At 43.3% G+C, this 19,895-nt stretch overlaps 3 protein-coding genes across 6 annotated transcripts in view; 1 reads left to right on the plus strand and 2 right to left on the minus strand.

Annotated features, from left to right (window-relative positions):
* Window positions 1-5,684, minus strand: part of LOC307262841 (mitochondrial import inner membrane translocase subunit TIM16-like) — a 115,925-nt gene extending 110,241 nt beyond the window's left edge. For all 3 annotated transcript variants that reach the window (XR_013845264.1, XM_080043838.1, XM_080043836.1), the window contains exons 1-6: window positions 5,534-5,684; window positions 3,738-3,834; window positions 3,384-3,464; window positions 3,130-3,200; window positions 1,797-1,983; window positions 172-248 (exon numbers count right to left, since the gene is read on the minus strand). Coding sequence is in view for 2 of the 3 variants with exons in the window: in XM_080043838.1 (XP_079899964.1) it covers window positions 172-248; window positions 1,797-1,983; window positions 3,130-3,200; window positions 3,384-3,464; window positions 3,738-3,834; window positions 5,534-5,593 (573 nt within the window). In the remaining variant the exon portion in view is untranslated. The remainder of the gene's footprint in view (window positions 1-171; window positions 249-1,796; window positions 1,984-3,129; window positions 3,201-3,383; window positions 3,465-3,737; window positions 3,835-5,533) is intronic.
* Window positions 5,685-6,049: 365 nt separating this feature from the next.
* Window positions 6,050-11,661, plus strand: dnaja3a (DnaJ heat shock protein family (Hsp40) member A3a; the record flags this gene model as incomplete). The annotated part of the gene is given in 12 exon segments (XM_080044158.1): window positions 6,050-6,066; window positions 6,068-6,294; window positions 6,967-7,103; window positions 7,216-7,299; window positions 7,423-7,629; window positions 8,091-8,243; window positions 8,339-8,486; window positions 8,738-8,802; window positions 9,257-9,385; window positions 9,476-9,591; window positions 9,695-9,792; window positions 10,358-11,661. Coding segments are annotated over 12 exon segments (1,404 nt in total). The 3' UTR covers window positions 10,381-11,661.
* Window positions 11,662-11,890: 229 nt separating this feature from the next.
* Window positions 11,891-19,608, minus strand: hmox2b (heme oxygenase 2b). Of its 2 annotated transcripts, XM_080043185.1 has the most exons (7): window positions 19,549-19,602; window positions 18,828-18,967; window positions 18,091-18,184; window positions 17,832-17,949; window positions 16,655-17,146; window positions 15,810-15,933; window positions 11,891-15,679 (listed from the first exon to the last, which is right to left on the minus strand). In XM_080043185.1, exons 3-7 carry the CDS (start codon window positions 18,165-18,167, stop codon window positions 15,552-15,554), a joined length of 939 nt encoding a protein of 312 aa, XP_079899311.1. In that variant the 5' UTR covers window positions 18,168-18,184; window positions 18,828-18,967; window positions 19,549-19,602; the 3' UTR covers window positions 11,891-15,551. The 2 variants fall into 2 exon arrangements, with proteins under 2 accessions (XP_079899311.1, XP_079899310.1); XM_080043184.1 differs by lacking the exon at window positions 18,828-18,967 and having other exon boundaries at window positions 19,549-19,608.
* Between the last annotated feature and the right edge of the window lie 287 nt (window positions 19,609-19,895).

Raw genomic sequence — 19,895 nt, forward strand, 5'->3', positions numbered from 1 at the left:
AGTATTTATGTAGAATAGAAAAAAGAAAGAGTATGCGATTTGGAACGCAGCGAGAGTTTTCAAACTTTGACCTATGTCCTAAGACCCCTGGACTTTTAACATTAAAAAGGGTGAAGCCTTATGGTTTAATGTAAAACATGCATATATGGTGCAGAGTGTAGTTGTAGTCACCTTGCAGGAGGAGGCCAGCAGCGAACCATCCCGTTTCCAGCTCAGACTCTGCAGCCGGTCCCCATGCTGCTCCAGAACTGTGAACAACACACAACACCACGTTTAGAGAGGGGACAGAGGGGAGAGCACTATGACACACTGTTCATGTTAGACAGGGACAGGCTGACAGAGCTTTTTTAGAATAAGAGGTAAGAGGTGAAGACAGACACTATGAACACAGAATGACAGCACATACAGGACAGGAGTCACTGCAGGGAAAAATGCAGGGGGAGAGATGAAGGAGCCGTAATTCAAACACAAAACAATAACACAAAGTATGGATGATTAATGTACCATAAGACTCCATCGCATAAATGACACAAGTTAAAGGTGAAGTAAGCGGTTTATTTATGTTAATATAAGTGTTAAATCGCTCTTTATTCACACAGTGATCACTTACATAATGTGCGCGTTTCATAAAGCCTATCTCTCAGTCAGCTGCTCTGCATGTAATCGGCAAATAAACTTATTGGAGTATCCCGAAATTTTTATCCAATCAGAAGAGAGAACGCTACAAACCGACACCCGTCTCACTCATAAACACTATATACACTCCATGGTCTCATTGCCGGTGCACGCCAGAGCAACAGATGGGTGAATGTATATGCGCCTACAATGGCGGAGCAGGTAAAAATCCTTCCCAATGTCTGTTTTGGTGGTATTTAATCATGTTTTATCACACTTATGGATCTGAGATGATGCTAGATAACTCGCTGCTTGAAGACCGCAATGCATTAATGTGGTGACGTAGGGACGAGCGAGGGGACTGCTAACTGCAGTAACTGACAGGAAGTTAGCTTAAAGAACCATTCCGCTTACAGCACCTTTAAGCTGCAGTGCCAGAAGTGAGCACAGCACAGCTTGGGGGAATAGCTCCAACTTAAATTACGTGACACAAAACTGATGGAAAAAGACGAGGGGTGAGGGGAAAAAACAACAAAGACACACATTCAAGATATACTTCTTTTTTTTCCACTCAGACGTTGCTTCTCAACCGCATTTGAATGAGGAATGAGGGTGATGAAAGCCAGTGTGTGTGGGGGTAGAGCGCATGAAAAGTCAGGCCAGCGGTGAGCAGCAGCCAGGCCAGCTGTCATGGGCTTGGGTTGGGTTGGGTGGAGGTGGAGGTGGAGGTGGAGGTGGGGGGAGGTTCAAGTGTTTGCTGGGGGGGTGTGAGGCCAGAGGATAGTGACTACATCCTGAGGCCAGTCCGGGGGAAAGACTGGTACCAGGACTGCGGAAACCAAATAGACATTACCTCTGCTGCTCCAGCACATAGACAGAGCCACAGGGCTGCAAAACGTAGGCAGCGTCAGTCAGACAGTCGCCAATGGAGAATAAAAAAAAAAAAAAAAAAAGGAAACCAACCACTTCACTGCATTCAAATTCCAATACATATTCATGTTGCACATAGAAACAAAACAGGCCACAAACTAACGGACTGACAGAGACTGAAATGTTAAACACAGTAGACACATGATGTAAGACAAACTTTGACAAACATTTATTTTGGTTGTGTTGTGACGTGTGTTTAGACAAAGTGTGTACTTGTGTTGCCCAGTTTCGCCATGCTGCACTGTAGCTACCTGCCAGTGGTGTATCCGGGCGGCTGGTGTCCCAAATCAGGGGGGCCTTGGTGGTGCCGACAGCCAGCAGGGCGGAGGAGGTGGGGTGGAAGAGCACCAGCTCCAACCTGCCCTGACCGGGACGCAGGGTCAGCTCTGGGTCGCTGGGCTGCTGCAGCTCTGGGTCACACAGACACCACAGCTTCACCTGGACACACACACAGAAGGAAATACAATTAAAAAATGCAATCTTCCATTAAAATCTTTCCTCCATCTATAACTTTTTTTGTGTTTTTTTTACACAAAGCAATACACAAAACTAGAAGGGAAAAACATTACATAGATCATACAGTTATTAAGAAAACAATGGGGAAAGGATGAAACAATTTCAGGTAAAGACAATGCTGATTGAAACACATGTAGTGTACTATGCTAATGGCTAAACTAAATAATGCTAAATATTCAAATAAAGATGTCTGGCCATTCTATTCTTTTTCTCCATACACTGTAGTGATTTATCAACATTTGACAAAACAACACAAACAAGAAAAAAGAGTGGTGGATGTTTTTCCATGTACAAGTATGAGTGTGTGCTAGTGTGTACATCATCTATACCTGCTTCTTCCACTTTGATGAAAATGGTTCTTAAAACCTCAAGTTATTCTCTGCGCCTTTGAACACTGGCCTGCTCTGACAGCAGTTTAAGCAGCCGCACCAGACAAGACCGGCTGGTATGAGTAGAGGTAGCCAGCTCATTTTAAAGTCAGTAAAAATACAGACACTTTGTGGTAGGTCACAAGTTGGTGCATTCACTCTAATAATTTGCTTGCTCAGCGCAACGCAGCTGGTGAAACAATATACCCTGTTGGCAAAAGAAGAGGAGAATAAAAGTGCATGGCTGCAACTGGTGGGCGCTGCATTAGTACTCTAGTAAGTGTGTAAGTGTGTAAGTGTGTGTGTGTGTGTGTGTGTGTGTGTGTGTGTGTGTGTGTGTGTGTGTGTGTGTGTGTGTGTGTGTGTGTGTGTGTGGCGAATAGCTGTGTGTTTATACAGGTCCCGAGGTTAACCAATGCTGCATTCTGAAGATGCAGACCCGCACTCAGCAGATTTCCAGTAAGCCAGGGCACCTGTGGCTGAGGATAAAGTGCTGAGAGGAGGGAGTCTTTCAAGGGCTTGAATATCAAAAAGCCAGCAGAGTTTCATATGGTATTCAAAGCCCTGGCCAGGGTAAGCAGAGCCTGAACACATGGACAGTGGACTTGTGGTGCAATACCACAACCAAGAGCTAAAACCCAGATCCATACGAATAAAGAAAGAACAAAGGGCAGAAAGGAGGGCATCACCAAATGCTCACCGTCTCATCTCCAGAGCATGTTGCCAGGAGACTGTCGTCAAACGGAGAGAAGTCCATATCAGTCACCAGGTCTGACAGAGAGGGAAGACAAAGAAAAATTAACATCTGGGTTACAGCTTGATATAATCTCTGAACCAAGGCATCTGCATTCTCTCATGTGACTAAGAGAACAGAGTGTTTGTCAGGGTTGGAGTGGTGGCAGTTATGCAGAGGGGAAGGGGACAACGGAGAGATAGAAGAGAGAAAAAAACTACCATTATGGCAGGGAACCTGGGTGACTGTCCATTGGCCATCTGGACCAGGTTTGACTGAGGACAGGCCCAGCATACCTCCACCTGCAGGAACAGACACAGAGAATGTGAGTTATCACACTTGTAAAAGCCTCCCCACAGAGACCTTATGGGGCTTCTAAACAATAAAGCTCCAGTAAAACAAAATCCTTTTGGTTTGATTTGTATCTTCATACTGTGGACTCCATACTCTGAACTAATAATATGTAACACGTAATGGAAAAACAAGCATAGATTTAGGCTGGAACTCCACACAGCTTATCCTTTGGTCTCGTCTGCATGAAGCAAACATTACTGCTGACACGTTTATAGTCTTACCGGCCTGCTCGGTGTTGAAGGCCACCAGTTTGGAGCTGGCTTTGATGTGGCTCCCCTGGCAGGAAAAGGAACCGCCTCGGACATTGTTGATCCATCCCTGGATTTAAAGACAGGGAGAGCATGTGTGATGTATCATTCAAACTGCCTTAAAACAAGAGTATGTGTGCACACACAGCCCAACGACCAGTGAAACCCAGGAATCCAACGGAAAAATCTCTTTAGAGCGGAGCACACATGACCAAGTCGTTGCCACAGCTCGGATAGAATTAAGTGAGCACCAGAATAAACAGGAAGGATATAGCTGAGAGCACACACACACACACACACACACACACACACACACACACACACACACACACACACACACACACACACACACACACACACACACACACACACACACACACACACACACACACACACACACACACACACACACACACACACACACACACACACACACACACACACACACACACACACACACACACACACACACACACACACACACACACACACACGTCTGAATGAGCAAAGTGTTGAGGAAGTGGAAGGGCAGCTCTTTCATAACATTAACGAGGCAAGAGCACAGAGTATGACAGGCCAAGACTCAGAAGAATAAAAACTCTACACTGGATTTCTTGTCATTTAGCCACATACAAGGAGGATGGCCGTTCTATGTATCCCTTACTGTATTGAACCCATTAATATACTTATTTCTCATCACCCATCTCAGTTTCCGCAAAATATGACGAAAGCCCTTCCCAGATTACTCTCTAAAAAGAAAGACTCTGGTTTCTCCGTACAATCTGACAATCTTTGCTTTCCTGCTTCTCTCCATCCCCTGTGAACCCTGCCTCTCTCCTGCTCACTCCTCTGTTCTTTTGCCCCATTCGCTCAAAGTTTGACAGCTCAGCTCCCGTCATGTGACTCCTGCCCTGGCATAGCCATAGTCGCACATATTAGTCGGTGTGTTGCGCGAGGGGCTCGTTTACCATTCATTCATTCATTCACAGTAGCAAAGCACCACCTGCTGTCTGTCTAAGGTCCCGTGCAGAGATTATTGGAGAGAAACCAAAAGACTATCCGCTGTCTGTGTTTGTGCATGCCAGGCATTTTCCTTGACTCTGTAAAAAACTAGAGGTATGGTGAGATTACACAATCCACCTCAACAGCAAGAAGAGCTGCAGGCGTTACAACTAGAAACAAATGGGTCCAGAACAGGAGAAAAATGTCAGATTATGTAAAGACACTCCAGTGCCGTCCAGACATGCCGCCTCTTGCAGCCAACAGGACAACTACCAATCATGATAGTAAGACAAACTTCTTATTATCGCATTTAACATGCAATCATTGTTTTGCTTCCCCTTTGGCTGTCATAACAAACCTATGCTCATACAACAGCAGAGCTCCAAATCAACAACAAAGTGCAAAATCAAATGATTATTGAAAAGCAATGAGAAAACTTAGAGAGCAATAATATAATGACCATAGATAGTATAATAATGACATGATGATAGGCGCCAATGCCACATCCGATGTAGGTTATAGCGGCTCTATGCAAACCACATGGGTCGCAGTTTTAAACAGTGGCGTGATAGTAGCCCGTAGTTCGCGTGAGGATTCAGATTTTTCGTGATACTATGCAGCAGCCCTCCAGATGCAGGAAGTTCAACATCCCTCGCAGGCAGGCGTTCCCCCAAAACACTGCTCAAGCAGCACAGCTAGTAGTAACCAATGCTAATGATGTTAGCTCGGGGAAACCGGCTCTACCCAGACGCTCGCGAGCTACTCACTTCTTTCTTGGGAATTTTCGGCGTGGTGTTTTTGAATTTGGAGGTCTTAAAGCGATTCATGCTGCCTTCTCAAATTGACTTTCGTGCCTTCCGTCTCTGTCGAGCTGGTTGGTACTCGGCAGAGGACTAGTGCTGCAGCTGACAGCTCAGGTTTTGCGCCGCACAGTGTCTGCTTGTTTTGCTCCACGGTGCTGTCCAACCGGGCGGTGTTCTTCTTCTTCTTCAAACACCTAGTACGCCTTGTTCTGTCACGTGCTGCCCCGGTCCCTAAAACATGTGCATCCTTTTTTATCCTTGACACTTGTGATGCTCGTTTGCACGATGAAACTCATCATGTTTAAAACTTGTATTTAGTCATGTGTTGTATCTGTTGGAGAAAAATGCGTAGAGTTTATAAAAAGGAAGCGTGAAATTTAATATGAACTTTTGCATCTCGTTTTATCTTGAGAGAGCATCATCTTGAACCGAGCACACCGTCTTTGTGACGCTCTCGGTGACGCCCACTCCGTCCCGGACATGCGCAGTTTGTCCGGTTGCCGACACCAGTGTAGGAATGATGGCGTCCTCGGCTGCTCGCTGCTCCTCACGCTGGTTTACAGTCGTCGTGTCCTCCAGTCACCGCAGGGCCGCCGGTGTGGTTGTCCCTGCTGGTCATGGAACCGTCCGCAGTATTTCTACACTGGGAGCGGGAAAACAGCTGCGAGGAGGGAAGGGGACGTGCGGCGGAGCGGGGACAGCGTTGACATTGAGAGGGCTGTCAGGTGAGTGGTGCTTCAGCCATATGGGGTTGGCCTAGGCTAGGCTAGGCTAAAATAACCTACGTTTGTTGTTATTTCTTGCGTACTCATGTGATGCAGAGGGAAAACGACTAAGATAACTCGATTATGACTCGAGTAAGCATTTACGTTGAGATGAGCTTGAAACACAAACGTGTAGCGTTAATCTGCGCAGAGATAGCTAATGTCATGCTAACTTTGGTTAGCTGTCATCAAGTGGAATTTGCAAGGGGTTATAATGTCAGCATTGCATAATTTTCTGCAGCCTATCATATTCTGTCGCAGTGACCCTTTCCTTATCGTGAACCCTGGTGTTCAATAGCCCCTATACCAGTGTGACATCCAAACCTAATCATACCCAAAGACTGATTTCATAACTTGTTTTGTTGACACCACCCTATGCCATTGCTTTTGACAGAGCCATTAGCTTATTGTTTACTGATTGTCTAGCAAGCAAATCCTCCCCAGCTTTACATTCGTATATGTATCTGTCTAGCTTCTTCCTGCAGATCAGGTTAACTTAACCAGGTGTGTGCTAGCCCGTCTATTACAGCCTGTCAAACTGTGTGGTCATTTATCAAGTGAGACCTGGATTCAGCTGTAGTGTTCTGAATGCTAACTCACCTGCTCACCCTGTTTTGACACCATTGACTGCAGGTATCAAATCGCCCCACGCTCTCTACACGCTGCCCTTTCACACAAGTGCCCCCGCTAGCAGCAAGCAGGACTTCTACAAGATCCTGGACGTCCCTCGCACGGCAACCCAGAAAGAGATCAAGAAAGCCTACTACCAGGTCTGCATTCCATTTGGACGCACAGTCACAGCTTGTGTATTGGCTCCCTGATTTAACCCCAGTCCTCACAGTGCTTGATGGTGTGTGTGTGTGTGTTTTGTTGTCCCCTCAGATGGCCAAAAAGTATCACCCCGACACCAACAAAGAAGACCCACAAGCCAAGGAAAAGTTTGCTCAGCTGGCTGAAGCTTACGAGGTTTGGTCTTTATCCAAGCTTTCCCCTTGAGAGTACATGAGTCATCTCTACCAGTTTAAAACAACATTACCATTAGAATGCCAAATGAACCTCTTAACAACCTTGCTTCTTGTTTCCTCTCAGATTTTGAGTGATGAAGGGAAGAGGCAGCAGTATGATGCGTACGGCTCCACAGGCTTTGATGCTGGTCAGGCGGGCGGGGGACAGCAGTACTGGTCCGGGCAGGCCCACGGTGTCGATCCGGAGGAGCTCTTCCGCAAGATTTTCGGGGAATTCTCCGGCGGCCGCGGCTTCGGGGACTTCAACGCCGTATTTGATCAGCCACAGGAGGTCAGTGGGATACGCTACAGCCCTGAAGGAGCGCCTGTTTAATGCCTAATCTGGTTCTTATTTCGTTGTTTTTAAAAGTTAAGGCAGCGATTCTGGTGACAGTTTGTAGCCAAAATCCCCCTCAAAATCAGTGGACATCTCCTCTTCACGATCTGCCACCTCTCCGTACTGTGTGCACGCCTACAGTCAACGATGTTCACTGAAAAATAAATCCCCTGTGGTATAATACACAGTCCAAGCTCTGTTAACTGGTATGTTAACAAAGGGGCACACCATAGCAGCATACCAGTGTACAGAGCCTAGGCAGTGTATTAACACTCACCCTACACACAGTACAGGTAGCAGATTGTGAGTGATTTTGACTACAAGCCTTCTCCAGATTCGCTTACTCCAGCATAAATAGGGGCTTATTCAGAGTGATTCATTTTACCGAAACCCTCTTTTTTTTCACCGACTCATAGTATATCATGGAGCTGACATTCACTCAGGCAGCAAAGGGAGTCAACAAAGAGATGTCCGTTAACATAGAAGCAGCCTGCCAGCGCTGTGACGGCAAGGGCAGCGAACCAGGCACCAAGGTCGAGCACTGCCACAACTGCAACGGCTCGGGCATGGTGAGAGCTCTTGACACGCTGCCTCTCTCTCCAAAGTGTGTGTGTTTTTGTTCTTTTAAATGACTAAACGCTTGTATCTTCTCGTGTCCTTGTAGGAGACGGTGAACACGGGCCCGTTTGTGATGCGCTCCACGTGTCGCCACTGCGGCGGCAAAGGCAGCGTCATGTCCTGCCCCTGTAACGCCTGCCGCGGGAGGGGCCAGACCAAGCAGAAGAAGAGCGTGATGGTCCCCGTGCCTGCAGGTTGGCTCTCACTTTAACTGCCACTTTAACTGCTGTTTACCAACTGTAAATATCTCTGAGGAAATGTTTTTCTCATCACTCCAGATGAGCAGGAAAAGTCACCCAAGCAGTCTTAAGTCACAATTAGTCAGTAAAAGTGCAACTGTTTTTATCCATGTTAGTCCACCGGAAATCAGGCTGAAGTGAGGGCTTGGAACATGGAAATAGATTTTAAATGTAAATCATTGTTTTCTTTTTTTTGTTGCTTTAAGGCGTGGAGGATGGTCAGACAGTCAGAATGCCAGTCGGTAAGAAGGAGGTCTTCATCACATTTAAGGTGAGTACGATCCTCAGTGCCGATCATAAAGGAAATCCCGGCCAAAATAGCAAAATAATCAATCTCTCCATGAAGTGCATGTTTACCTCAGAGCAGCTATAATGGGATTGTCTGGGACACTGTAGGCGTGTGTGGATTAGTAAAGGGCACTGAGCTGTCTGAGCTCTTTGAGACAAGCTGTGGTGTATTGCTTTTTTAACATTTTACATTTTTTTGTGTAATTATTTGTATTAGATTTATAATATTATTAGACAGCAAGCAAAACGTACTGTATAGTACTGTAGGATCAGACACGTACATCGTACTTCTCATCCTACTCCGTTTCTTTCCAGTATTTTAAAATGAGCTTCTTATAAAAAAAAGGGAAGAAAACATAATCTGCCATCCGATAGGGTTATGGTTATCTTTTTATTTGAAATATTGACTGTTGAGTGTTTCTTGGTTGGTTGTGCAGGTTCAGAGAAGTCCCGTGTTCAGGAGGGACGGTGCAGACATCCACTCTGACGTTCTCGTCTCTGTGGCACAAGCTATATTGGGCGGCACGGCCAGGTCCCAGGGCCTCTATGAAACACTAAACCTATCCGTAAGTAGACGTGTGCCATTCTCATTGAGGCCTCCCCCCTTGTCTCAAAACACATACAGTACAGTGATAGTGATTTGCCCTTGTGTTCAGATCCCTGCAGGCATCGAGACAGACCAGAGGATTCGTCTGTCAGGAAAGGGAATCGCTCGCATCAGTGGCCACGGCTTCGGAGACCATTATGTCCATATCAAAATAAAAGTACCCAAGTAAGACTCCACCACAGACGCACATCTTGTTCAAAGGTCAAACTGTTTTAATTTCTGTATTTACAAGTCACAGGGATCATAGGACATTGTTTTCCCTGTGCAGGACCCTGACGGACAGACAAAGAGCTCTACTCATGAGCTATGCTGAGGACGAGACAGGCGTAGAGGGGACGGTGAACGGTGTCACATCCACCACCACAGGTAAGAGGACAACCACAACCAACAGACTTTAGAAATATATATATATTATTATTATTATTCTCACCTACCTGACCATGTCGTCCTTTTGTTACAATCTCTGATCTACTCAAATGGGGGTTTTAAGGAAAGGAAGTTGTATTTATTTAGCCGTGAGCCTGGCTGATGCAGTGGTAATCTCTGTCCAGGTGGGGGCAGCAGTTGATAAGCATTTCTGAGGCAGGGCAAAGCGGGCAGGACGAGAAAGGAGGAGAAGAAGAGGGGGGCCTCTTGTTTAGCTCTTCCTGACAGTCACAAACCAGGTGGGACGAGTATTGATTTATGAGGAATAAATCAATAAAGCACTTTTTTATGTGTAATTCTTCACAAAATAATGTGATGCATTGAGCAACACTTTTTATTTCTACTTTTTTTTGTTAATAAGTTTATCTGGTTTGTGGCTGTCACATTAGGGCACATGCATTCCTACATTTAGCCGTACTAGCATGTCCTAAATGTTTGTTAAATTTTTTTTATTTGCAGTTCTTCCAATAGCCTGCATTAAAACTGTTCCTATTTCTTCTTACAGGTAAAAGATCCTCCTGGAACTGACCAGCTTCTACAGTAGACGAGGAGCAGAAGGGGAGGACAGCATAAAGCCCGTGGAGGAGTATTGGATTCTGGGATGAGGTCTATGGAAGTTTCTGGACTGATGGAGTACAGACTTACCTAGCCTGGCCCTACCTGCAGTCAATTAGACAAAGGATTACCTGCTCTGTTTTTTTCCTCTGCCAAAGCCAAACCCCACACACACACAAGAGGATGTTCCAGTCAAGCCAACCACCTCTCTGTCAAACGTCCACCAAGGCAGAAAAGACTTATCGTTTATCATAGCAGTCTGTGCATGTCGGTTCTCTGTTGATCACCATAAGAAAAGAAAAACAAGACTGGGGAGAATGGAAAGTGTGAGTGTGCACATAAATTAATTATTGTATCGCCTATAAGACTACAGATCCTGTCAAAAGTTTTTATTTGGGATTAAATGAACCTCATGTTGTTAATCCTTTTCTGTTCTTTATGCTCTGGTTTGTGTTTTTTTCAAGAATGCTTGACTCTGCGTTCCAATACCCATACTTCCATACTATTTAGTATTCCAGAAAAAGATTTAGGATGTCCCAATACATGCATGTCAAATGCAAAAATGTCAAAAATACCTAGATGCCCCACTAAACTCCAATTTTGGAGTGTTCGTCTTTATTCTTGACAAAAAATCTTCCTTAGATTTTTTTCTCTGTCCCGTGGCCCTTATACTCTTCTGTACTTTAGTATGTAGTGTAGTAAAAAGAAAAAGTATGTGAATTGGAATGCAGGGTGAGTTTCCTTTTAGAAATGTCCACTGCTAGTCTGCCTCCTGTCTGGGACTGAACTTTTGAAAGGATTTGGTTTGGCTCTTCGGTATTTCATGAATTGTGAACACGGATTGGCCGGACACTGTCCCTCCTTTTTAACCCTTTGCAATTACGCACCTTCATTACATTTATTTTGTACATAAAGAAAAGTGTTGGTCATCTAGTTGCATTAATGTGTCACAGAAGAGAACTACTGTACATCTAAAATAAAGATATAGTCTGGGGAAAAAAGCCTTTTGTTTTATAACAATCACTTAACAAAAAGCACTCGCAATGCTCTCACTTTATCCAGATATTAATATATTCAACATATTGATACATTTTTTGTTCCACTTGATCTAGATAAAATATAATGCAATGCCACATACAAACTGCCTGCAACAAAGTCTATTTGATCAGAGCTATTGTTTGAGTTCACATTGAATTGTTCAGGTGTATTAAAGTTTATTACATTCTTCTTTTTTGAATAAATTCATAAGCACTGTTTTCAGGGTGATGTTCTGTTTGACTGCCACACAACTGTACCTAAATGGAAGTGTGTCAAGAATTAGATTTTCACCATCGTACTTTAGCATGTTCGCAAATGTGTTAAAAATATATAAAGGCTGTGTGCCAATGAACTAATGAAGCGTGAATTACGAAGATAATATTTTCAGATTAATATTGCATATAGAAACACCAGAACAAATGAATCACCTTTAAATCAGCATGAGCAGGAAAATGTATTTATTTCATTATAGACAGCACAACATACTCTTGGATTTTCACTCTCATACAATATGAGAGCACTCGAGCGTGTCACTGATAAAGCTTTATCCAGTTAGGATACACGAAGGGATTAACAGCCGAGTTAATGAACACATAAGAGAATTTAAAATCAATAAGTCATGCATCCCACTCACTTCAAACTTTTTTTTTAATCAATGACCAAAACTACCTGAACCGCTGAGATTCAAGTCAGCGTCCCTTCAACATGTCCAAATATATATTGTAGCATTTTGAAACATCACACTTAGCCTAGTACTACCAGACCATCGTACTTCATTTCATTTGTACAGAAGGGAAAATGAAATTTGGGCGGAAGTAGGTAGGCGGGCGGAGCTAGGCTACATCACACTGGCATTAAAAAAAATGAACTAACACATGGAGATTAAACTACAGGGCAGTCCCTGTATTAGTCCTCCATATGCAATGCATTAGATTTCCATCTGACCTGAGACTCTCAAATACAAAACACATCATTGCTAATGCTTAGGTTGTCATTTCTTTTTTCATTACATATCGTTTAGCTGACTCTTTTATTCAACGTGACTTGCATTCAACCATGAGGGTTCAAACCCAGAACAAAGGTCTTTGATAAAACTGTTGCACTACAGATGTTATCCTGAATGAGCTTGGCCAGTGAAGTAATACTGTACATCCATTTATATATGGCAATGTTGTTGTGCAAATATAAACAGCAAAAAAAAAACCTAGTTGAAATGAAATGTTGCCAGCAGGTTTCCTTTGGTAAAGTTAATTAAATACCATAATTATATCAGGATAGATATTGCAATTAAATTGTAAAACAATTCCTCCATAGTTACATTGGGGAAAACAACAAAACATTTGTTTTTGCACTGCTGGGAAGGTGTTTCCCCACATACAGTATGAAGTACAACATATGAATAATGAATACACTTTTAGTTGTGATGCATACATGCATACATTAACAAAAGCTGCTAAAGGATCCATCTACGAGGACCTGAAGGAGTTTGTAATAAACCACAACACTCAGAACCATTGAGCCTTCAGATAAACAAACCATTAACATTAAAACAGCTGCAATCTATCATCACCGTTGTTCCAATGCTTGGCTCCTGTGGCAGGTAAAACTGAAGTCATTCATCTTGGTTGGTTATCCTATGCATTTGATTTGACAACTTGACAACAGGCAGCTTTCTAGAAAATACAAGATGTCCCGATACATCATTCTGAAATATTACACATGCATTAGTTAGAGATTCAATCATCTGGTATATTCAGTTCCATCTGAATTATGTGTATTAATCGTGTATTAATCGTGCACTTGTCAAAGTGTAGGTGTGCTGTATTGAAATAAAAAAGCTTTTGACTTCTATCACCTGTCTCACAGAGTACCCATGTACAAACTTCTATGACCATGTTCCAACCATGAAATGCAGTGCACTGTGTTTTCAAATTATGGGTGGAACTGCACGTCATGTGTAGAAGTTTTTTCTTTTTTAAGTAATTTGAAAAAATACAGTATGTGGACATAAATAACAGTTTTACTGTTGCCGGTCGGATTAGAAACATTTATAGCCAAAAAAAACAAAGGCCTCATTAAAACTCTATTAAACTTATTAAACTGCATAAGTGCATTGCATGTTTTGACATGTTTTTGCTGAGCAAATTATGAAATTATTTTGCTAATACTTTCATCATTAAAGGTACAACGAGTAAGTCGGCACGTTGGCGACACCTTTGAACAAAAGCGGTAGTATTTTTACGACGCCAGCTGTCGTGAAGCTGTTTTCTAGCTCGTGCAGGGCCTCAAGATTCAAATAATCAGGAAGCAATATAGTGCGTGTCCGTGTGTTGAAAGTGTGAGGGCACCGGACTCTTTTCGGCTCGGTGAGAGTGGTTAGTGACACAGCATCAACTACACCTGACCTGATTGCAATGAGTTGATCCATTGTCACCTCTCACGGAGCTGAACGAGTATGTGTCCCCAGTCCCCACACAAAGCGAATGAACGAGAGACGGCAGTTAGTTATGGATCACGATGAGGTAATGTGTTTATGTTGTTGTAAATAATGACTATTTCAGATGAATAATGGTCATCTGATGATGCTGGTGAGGCAAAGTAAACTTTGTTTTAGTAGGCTACCGCTCATTCATTTAGGAGTAAACACTGCAGTCTAGGTTCGCTGCGTGAAATTGTGTATACGTTGCTTGGCAACGCCCTCCCGCCCGCCTATCACTCTCCCTTTGAGCTTTTCTTCATTGCATTTTTTTTTTTTTTCTTTGATGGTTCAGCCCCGTTATCAGTCATTATGACGACAAATAACTGTCTCAAACAAGGCTCCCGCTCCCCTTCTAGGATGACCAGATCGCATTTCCATTACTTTTCACACGTCCCGCAAATTGAGACGTTGTCCCGCATTGTTATTGAAAGTGAGCCCCCCTTTTTAAATGCGTGTTTTATAATCTGGCATTTATCCGATAGCTGTCAGGAGACAGCAGTCTCCGTTTGTCTGTGTGTGTGTTTGTCTGTGTGTGTGTATCGGGCTGCTGGGCTCAGTGGCTCTGTGAAGGTGCTGCCTGCAGTGCTTCAACGTTCACTTTCCTGTTACTTCAAAATAAAAGCCAACTCACGTTTGTCAAGTGAAATGCTAATGTGAAGCCAGTGAAATGCTTTTAATGTGAAGCCGCAGCCTTAATGCTCTATTTGTTTAACAGTAGCTAACTTAACTGCTGCACGCTGATCTAAAGATAGTGTTTTTTTAATTTAGAAAGCCGTGTCTCTGGCATTACCGGTGGTGACACGAGTTTATTTTGCTAAAAAAACGGCACTTTGTCCCGCATTGTCCCGCACAAACGTAGTCTTTGTCCCACATCTGGTGAATTGGGATCTGGTCTCCCGCTCCCCTTCCCTCACCTGGAGTGATAGGCTTTTCAATTCACGTTCCTGCGCCACACTGAAATCTGCGACCAATACGGATATGTGACCATAGAGCATGCACGCGTGAACCGAAAATCGGACTGGGTGTACGACCAGATCAAATGCAGTAATAAAAACTATATAAAAACGTCTTTCTTTGCACTGATGGTCTCGTTTGCTGTTAAAGGTAATTTATGATTATCAGAGGAAAAATTAGGCTGTTTAAAAGATATTTAAATGTTACTCGTTGCCGCTTTAAATAGTTGGTTAGTGGGCAGAATCTTAATTCACCACGTTTGTGTCAGTCTGGCAGTTTCATCACTATTGCTTCAATGGCAATATCAGACAAGCTACAGAAGGTCCTGAAATACAACCAAAACACTGGAGGGACACATGATGGAGGGACAGTGCAAAGGAGGTAGATGAGTGGATGGATAGACGGATGGATGGCGTCCTAATGGTCCAATAGGTCATTTCATTGGAATTCCATTGAACAAAAAAAAACGGATCCAATTTTATTTTATGTCAGCTACTATCATTAGCATACGTAACTTAAACTAATAAGTGGAGCCGTTCAGAATGTATGAAACTGGTCAACGGATTGGGAAATTTTTCTAGTTTGCTTACTGTCCTTCCTTCTATGGTTCTCTCTCTCTCTCTCTCTCTCTCTCTCTCTCTCTCACAGCAGCATAACAGTGTTGACGGCTGGATCACATCAGATACCAAGCAGCAAATCCAGCCAGAGCAGCAAACCAAGTAGCAAACAGGACCTGGCCTGTTGGGTGTCGGAGTACGGCCATGACCAGCTGACCGGCGTAGGCTGTTCCCCCTGACGCCACTGTGACGGACCAAAGAGTTAAAAAAATACATTTGAGAAAGATCCTCGTGATAGCTTTATAACAAGCTTTATTGTCATGTATATATTGCCTACAGTACACAATGCTAAAGATAGAAGTATAAAAGCGTACCTGTTTTAGCAGCATAGTAGGGACACTTGTTGATGTCTCCACCCATTGCTCCATGGACAGGCAACCCTGCATCCAAAACATCCTCCTGGATGGTTTTACCGATCTCTTCCAACTCCTCAAACACCTGCCAGCACAACCATAGTGTTTAAGGTGATCAAACTTACTTAGGATAACATTATAGGGGCCTCCAGTTAAAAAATAATAGCATTATATCTGTATTAAAGCTGTGTGTGTGTGTGTGTGTGTGTGTGTGTGTGTGTGTGTGTGTGTGTGTGTGTGTGTGTGTGTGTGTGTGTGTGTGTGTGTGTGTGTGTGTGTGTGTGTGTGTGTGTGTGTGTGTGTGTGTGTGTGTGTGTGTGTGTGTGTGTGTGTGACCCCCATGAGGAATTCTGAGTAATAACTACAACATTGTTTGCGCATCTACATGAGGTAAGCCTTTGGTGATCATGTATTGATTGTATACCTTCTGCTGTAAGTCTAGGGTTTTTTTTTTTAACAGTAGAATCAACAACTGAAACATTTCTTGGGCATTTCTTGAGCACATGCACCAGTGTCGGTGGGCAACACCAGTTCTTAAACGCTGTCATCTGAGAAATACATAATAATATAATAAAATAGAGAGTTTTGTGGAAACGATATAGGCTCAATAAAATTTGGGTCAACTCGTTTGTCGATGGCTTGAATGTAACTAACATTCATTCATATGAAAACAGGTACGCATTATACCTTAAAAACCCAGTTAATGATCAAAACAGGCAAAAGGAGCTCGTCTATCTCAACCTCACAAGTGTTTTCCAAACAGAGCTTGCATTTCTACTTTTCTCTATTCCTCCGTTGCCTCTTACCTCCATGTTGAACTGGAAGGCCTTGACAGCTTCTCCTACCAGCCTCTTCTTTGTTTCCATGTCCAGCTCCAGCTCGTTCATCCGACTTCGGTACAGCTGCTTGAATGATTTGGCGCTGTGGATGTTATCAAACTGATAGAACTCCAGGCCTTCCCCTGTGGGCGGCAGCTTCATGGCTCTCTGTGCCACCTTCTTCAGCACCTGGCCCCCAGACAGGTCCCCCATGTAGCGGGTATAAGCGTGGGACACCAGCAGCACTGGGTCCTCTTGGCCTACCTGATGAATGCGGTCCACGTAGTGTTGTGTGGCCGGGGAGCAGCTGACCACGCTCTGCCAGTCGGGGCCATAAAAATACTCTAGGTCACGGGCCAGGGCCTCATTGCGGTGCAGCTCAGCAGGGAAATACAGAGGGGCAAAGTGGGGGTGGTCTTTGTTCCTCTCAATCTCCTCTTCCATGGCTGTATAAGTATAGTACAGCGCCACAGCACCGAGCTGGGGAGGCAAGAGGGAACCCACATGTTTATAACATTTATTTATGCATGTGTTTCTTTAGTTTCATCTTGTTCAGTTAAACTAGCTACCAGAAGCTTTCAGTTCTTGTTAGTTCTAGCGACACCTTTGGACAAAAGTGGTAGTTGTTATAGGACACCAGCTCCCAAGTGCATGCTGGTAGTGCATGCATTTGTTTTGAAAGAATGTAAAGGTGAAACCGCAGATGCATCGCGATTAGATAATGCATTTAAATTTGACTAAGTAAGATTAATAATGCTAATATGACAACAAGGGTGAAGCAATAACTTTGATCTAGTTCTGTTCAGGAAATATAGAATGTTCTGGTCCACCTGTCGTAAGTTGTTTTATCTCAGTTCCTGGGGACTAACACTCATATGGATTAATAATAATATAATATAATATAATATAATATAATATAATATAATATAATATAATATAATATAATATAATATAATATAATATAATATAATATAATATAATATAATATAATAAAAAAATAGCTTTTTTTTCACTGATGGTCTCATTTGCTGTTACAGCTCATTTATGATCGTCAGAGGAAAAAATTGAGACTGTTTCATGAACATTTAAAAGGTCCCCGTAGTAGGAGGTTGTAGAACTCTATTACATTTTTTAAAATCTCATCCGTGATTCTCTGCACACTGACCTTGAAAAGCTCTTTGCGTATGCGTCCCCTGAGGAAGTCCTTCACAAACTGGGTGTTCTCTGCCTTCTCGTGAACCTCCTTGGTGCCTGCTGCCAGCATCTCAGACACATCCTCAGGGCTGGGGAAAGAAAGAGGGAAGAAAATAAAGAAGGAAGGTAGGACGTGTGTTTGGTAGAACCACAACACCATGGAAATGTTGTCCCTTTATTTCACATTTCACAGAGATAACGATGTTACAATAGTGGCGGGAGATATCTACCTGAGGGTGTCTTCTTTTTCGTCATACACAGCTCCATTGGACACAGTCACTGTCTTTTCCATCTTCTCTGCTGACATTATCGGTGTGTTCCTGCCTGCCGAGTTAGTTCACCCAAGAATCAGTGACAGAGTTCAAAGTGAGTAGCATTATATTGAAATTGTAAATATATATATATATACACACATCATCAGTCATATTTAAGTTTCATCACATCGCAGTTTTTCAAGGCATATATACACCAAAGAAGCTTGTTTAAGATTGCATTATGCTTTAAAGTGTCACTTAAACCGAGATTGCTTATTCCAGTCTACACAATAAAAGAATATGAGGCTGACCGGCAGACGCTGTACAGCAAAACAATAAACACATAAGACAAAGACCAAGAGGTCCATATCATTGAGCTCCAAGACCCCAACTCCAGCAGGTGAGCAGCTAACAGACAAGCAAACAACATGTTGTCATGCTTTATGTTAGCTCCTAAGTTCAACATAACATTACTGATAAACAACCTTTTCAGAATCAAGGAGATGCCACAAAACATCAAGCAAACACAATCACAGTCCTCAGACCCATATTCATCCAGCTGATGCTGTTAACAAATTATGTCCATTTACTTTCTATGTATCATTACTCAACAACAATAAACAACATAATGCTGTGCTGTTTACATGTTAAGGATATTCAGTGCAGCATTCTCTCCAAAAGCAAGAGAGTCGCAGTGAAAATTCAATCCTTACCCAAGAGAAGGAAAAAGGAGCAGCTAATATCAGCCCACTGCTCTTCACTGTAGCCTTTGTTCCTGAGATAGATGATGGTCAAGGGAGAGAGGTGTCTTCTGCCAGTCAATTCAGCCGCTGTAAGCCTTTGACCTTATGTACTGAGTAGGAGATACGGCAAAGTGAGAGTGTTTGTAAGCTGATACGGTCTGGCTCGAATGGCGCAGTATAAAGGCTGCTTGAAAACAAACACGCAGGCTTGAAACCACACGAACACAACAGAAAACACAAAGCAGCTCACTTAACAAAGCAAACAGGTCACAGGCCTTCTGGCGTTTACCAAAAGTCTCAACAAACAACTATAGAGTTAGCTGCTGCTGTGTGTGAGGCGAGTTATTGAAGTGATTTCATTCGGCTCAGTTCCTAGCTGTCATTAGAAATACGCCTATCATCATCCCATAACAATGGACGTATTGCTTCATGCACCTGACGGTAGCATCATCTCAACTCGCTACGAGCATCCTGTTGTCAACAGCCCTTTATAAGTCCAGGTCAACAACGGCTTACTTTACTGGACGACGCTAGCTAAGTTAGCCACCACAGCTAGGTAGCATGTCAACAAGCTGACCAACTTTAAAACATTTGACGAAGCAGCCGTTCAGGGCGCAGAGTCGACAAGCTTATTCACCGCTTCAAGTTAACATTAACGTGTAGTTGGAAGGCTTTGGTGTAATATACGAACCTTCGCACAACCACTGTTCAGAGCTGTCTGGTTAACTACACATCAAGCTGGAGGTCCAGGACGGAACTGCGCGTGCAACTCCGCCCCCGCCAGGCGGCGTGCGGCGGCGGGTCAGGTGCTTCTCCATACAAAGTGCTGAGGACGCAAATCTGGCTAGCTTGCAGTTCTCACACAACCTTTATGCACACAAATAACTAATAGCCTACTAGTCTAGCGTAATACCTCTAATAATACTTAATACTAATACAACCACTCTGCTGGTTCTGATGCTTCTACTGCTGCCACAAATAAGCTATTCTGATAAAAGGCCATAGGAAAAATAATGATAATTGTTGTATAAATAGCAA

Source organism: Ammodytes marinus (genome assembly GCF_949987685.1).
Source record: "Ammodytes marinus genome assembly, chromosome: 16".
Taxonomy (NCBI): Eukaryota; Metazoa; Chordata; class Actinopteri; order Uranoscopiformes; family Ammodytidae; genus Ammodytes; species Ammodytes marinus.

Excerpts from the sequence above, each read along its gene's own strand:
- hmox2b (XM_080043184.1), bottom strand. The coding sequence starts at position 18,167 with ATGTCAGCAGAGAAGATGGAAAAGACAGTGACTGTGTCCAATGGAGCT. Across the intron at positions 17,147-17,831 it reads TACGCAAAGAGCTTTTCAAG|CTCGGTGCTGTGGCGCTGTA; the intron begins GTCAGTGTGCAG and ends TTGCCTCCCCAG. Across the intron at positions 15,934-16,654 it reads CCTTCCAGTTCAACATGGAG|GTGTTTGAGGAGTTGGAAGA; the intron begins GTAAGAGGCAAC and ends TTGTGCTGGCAG.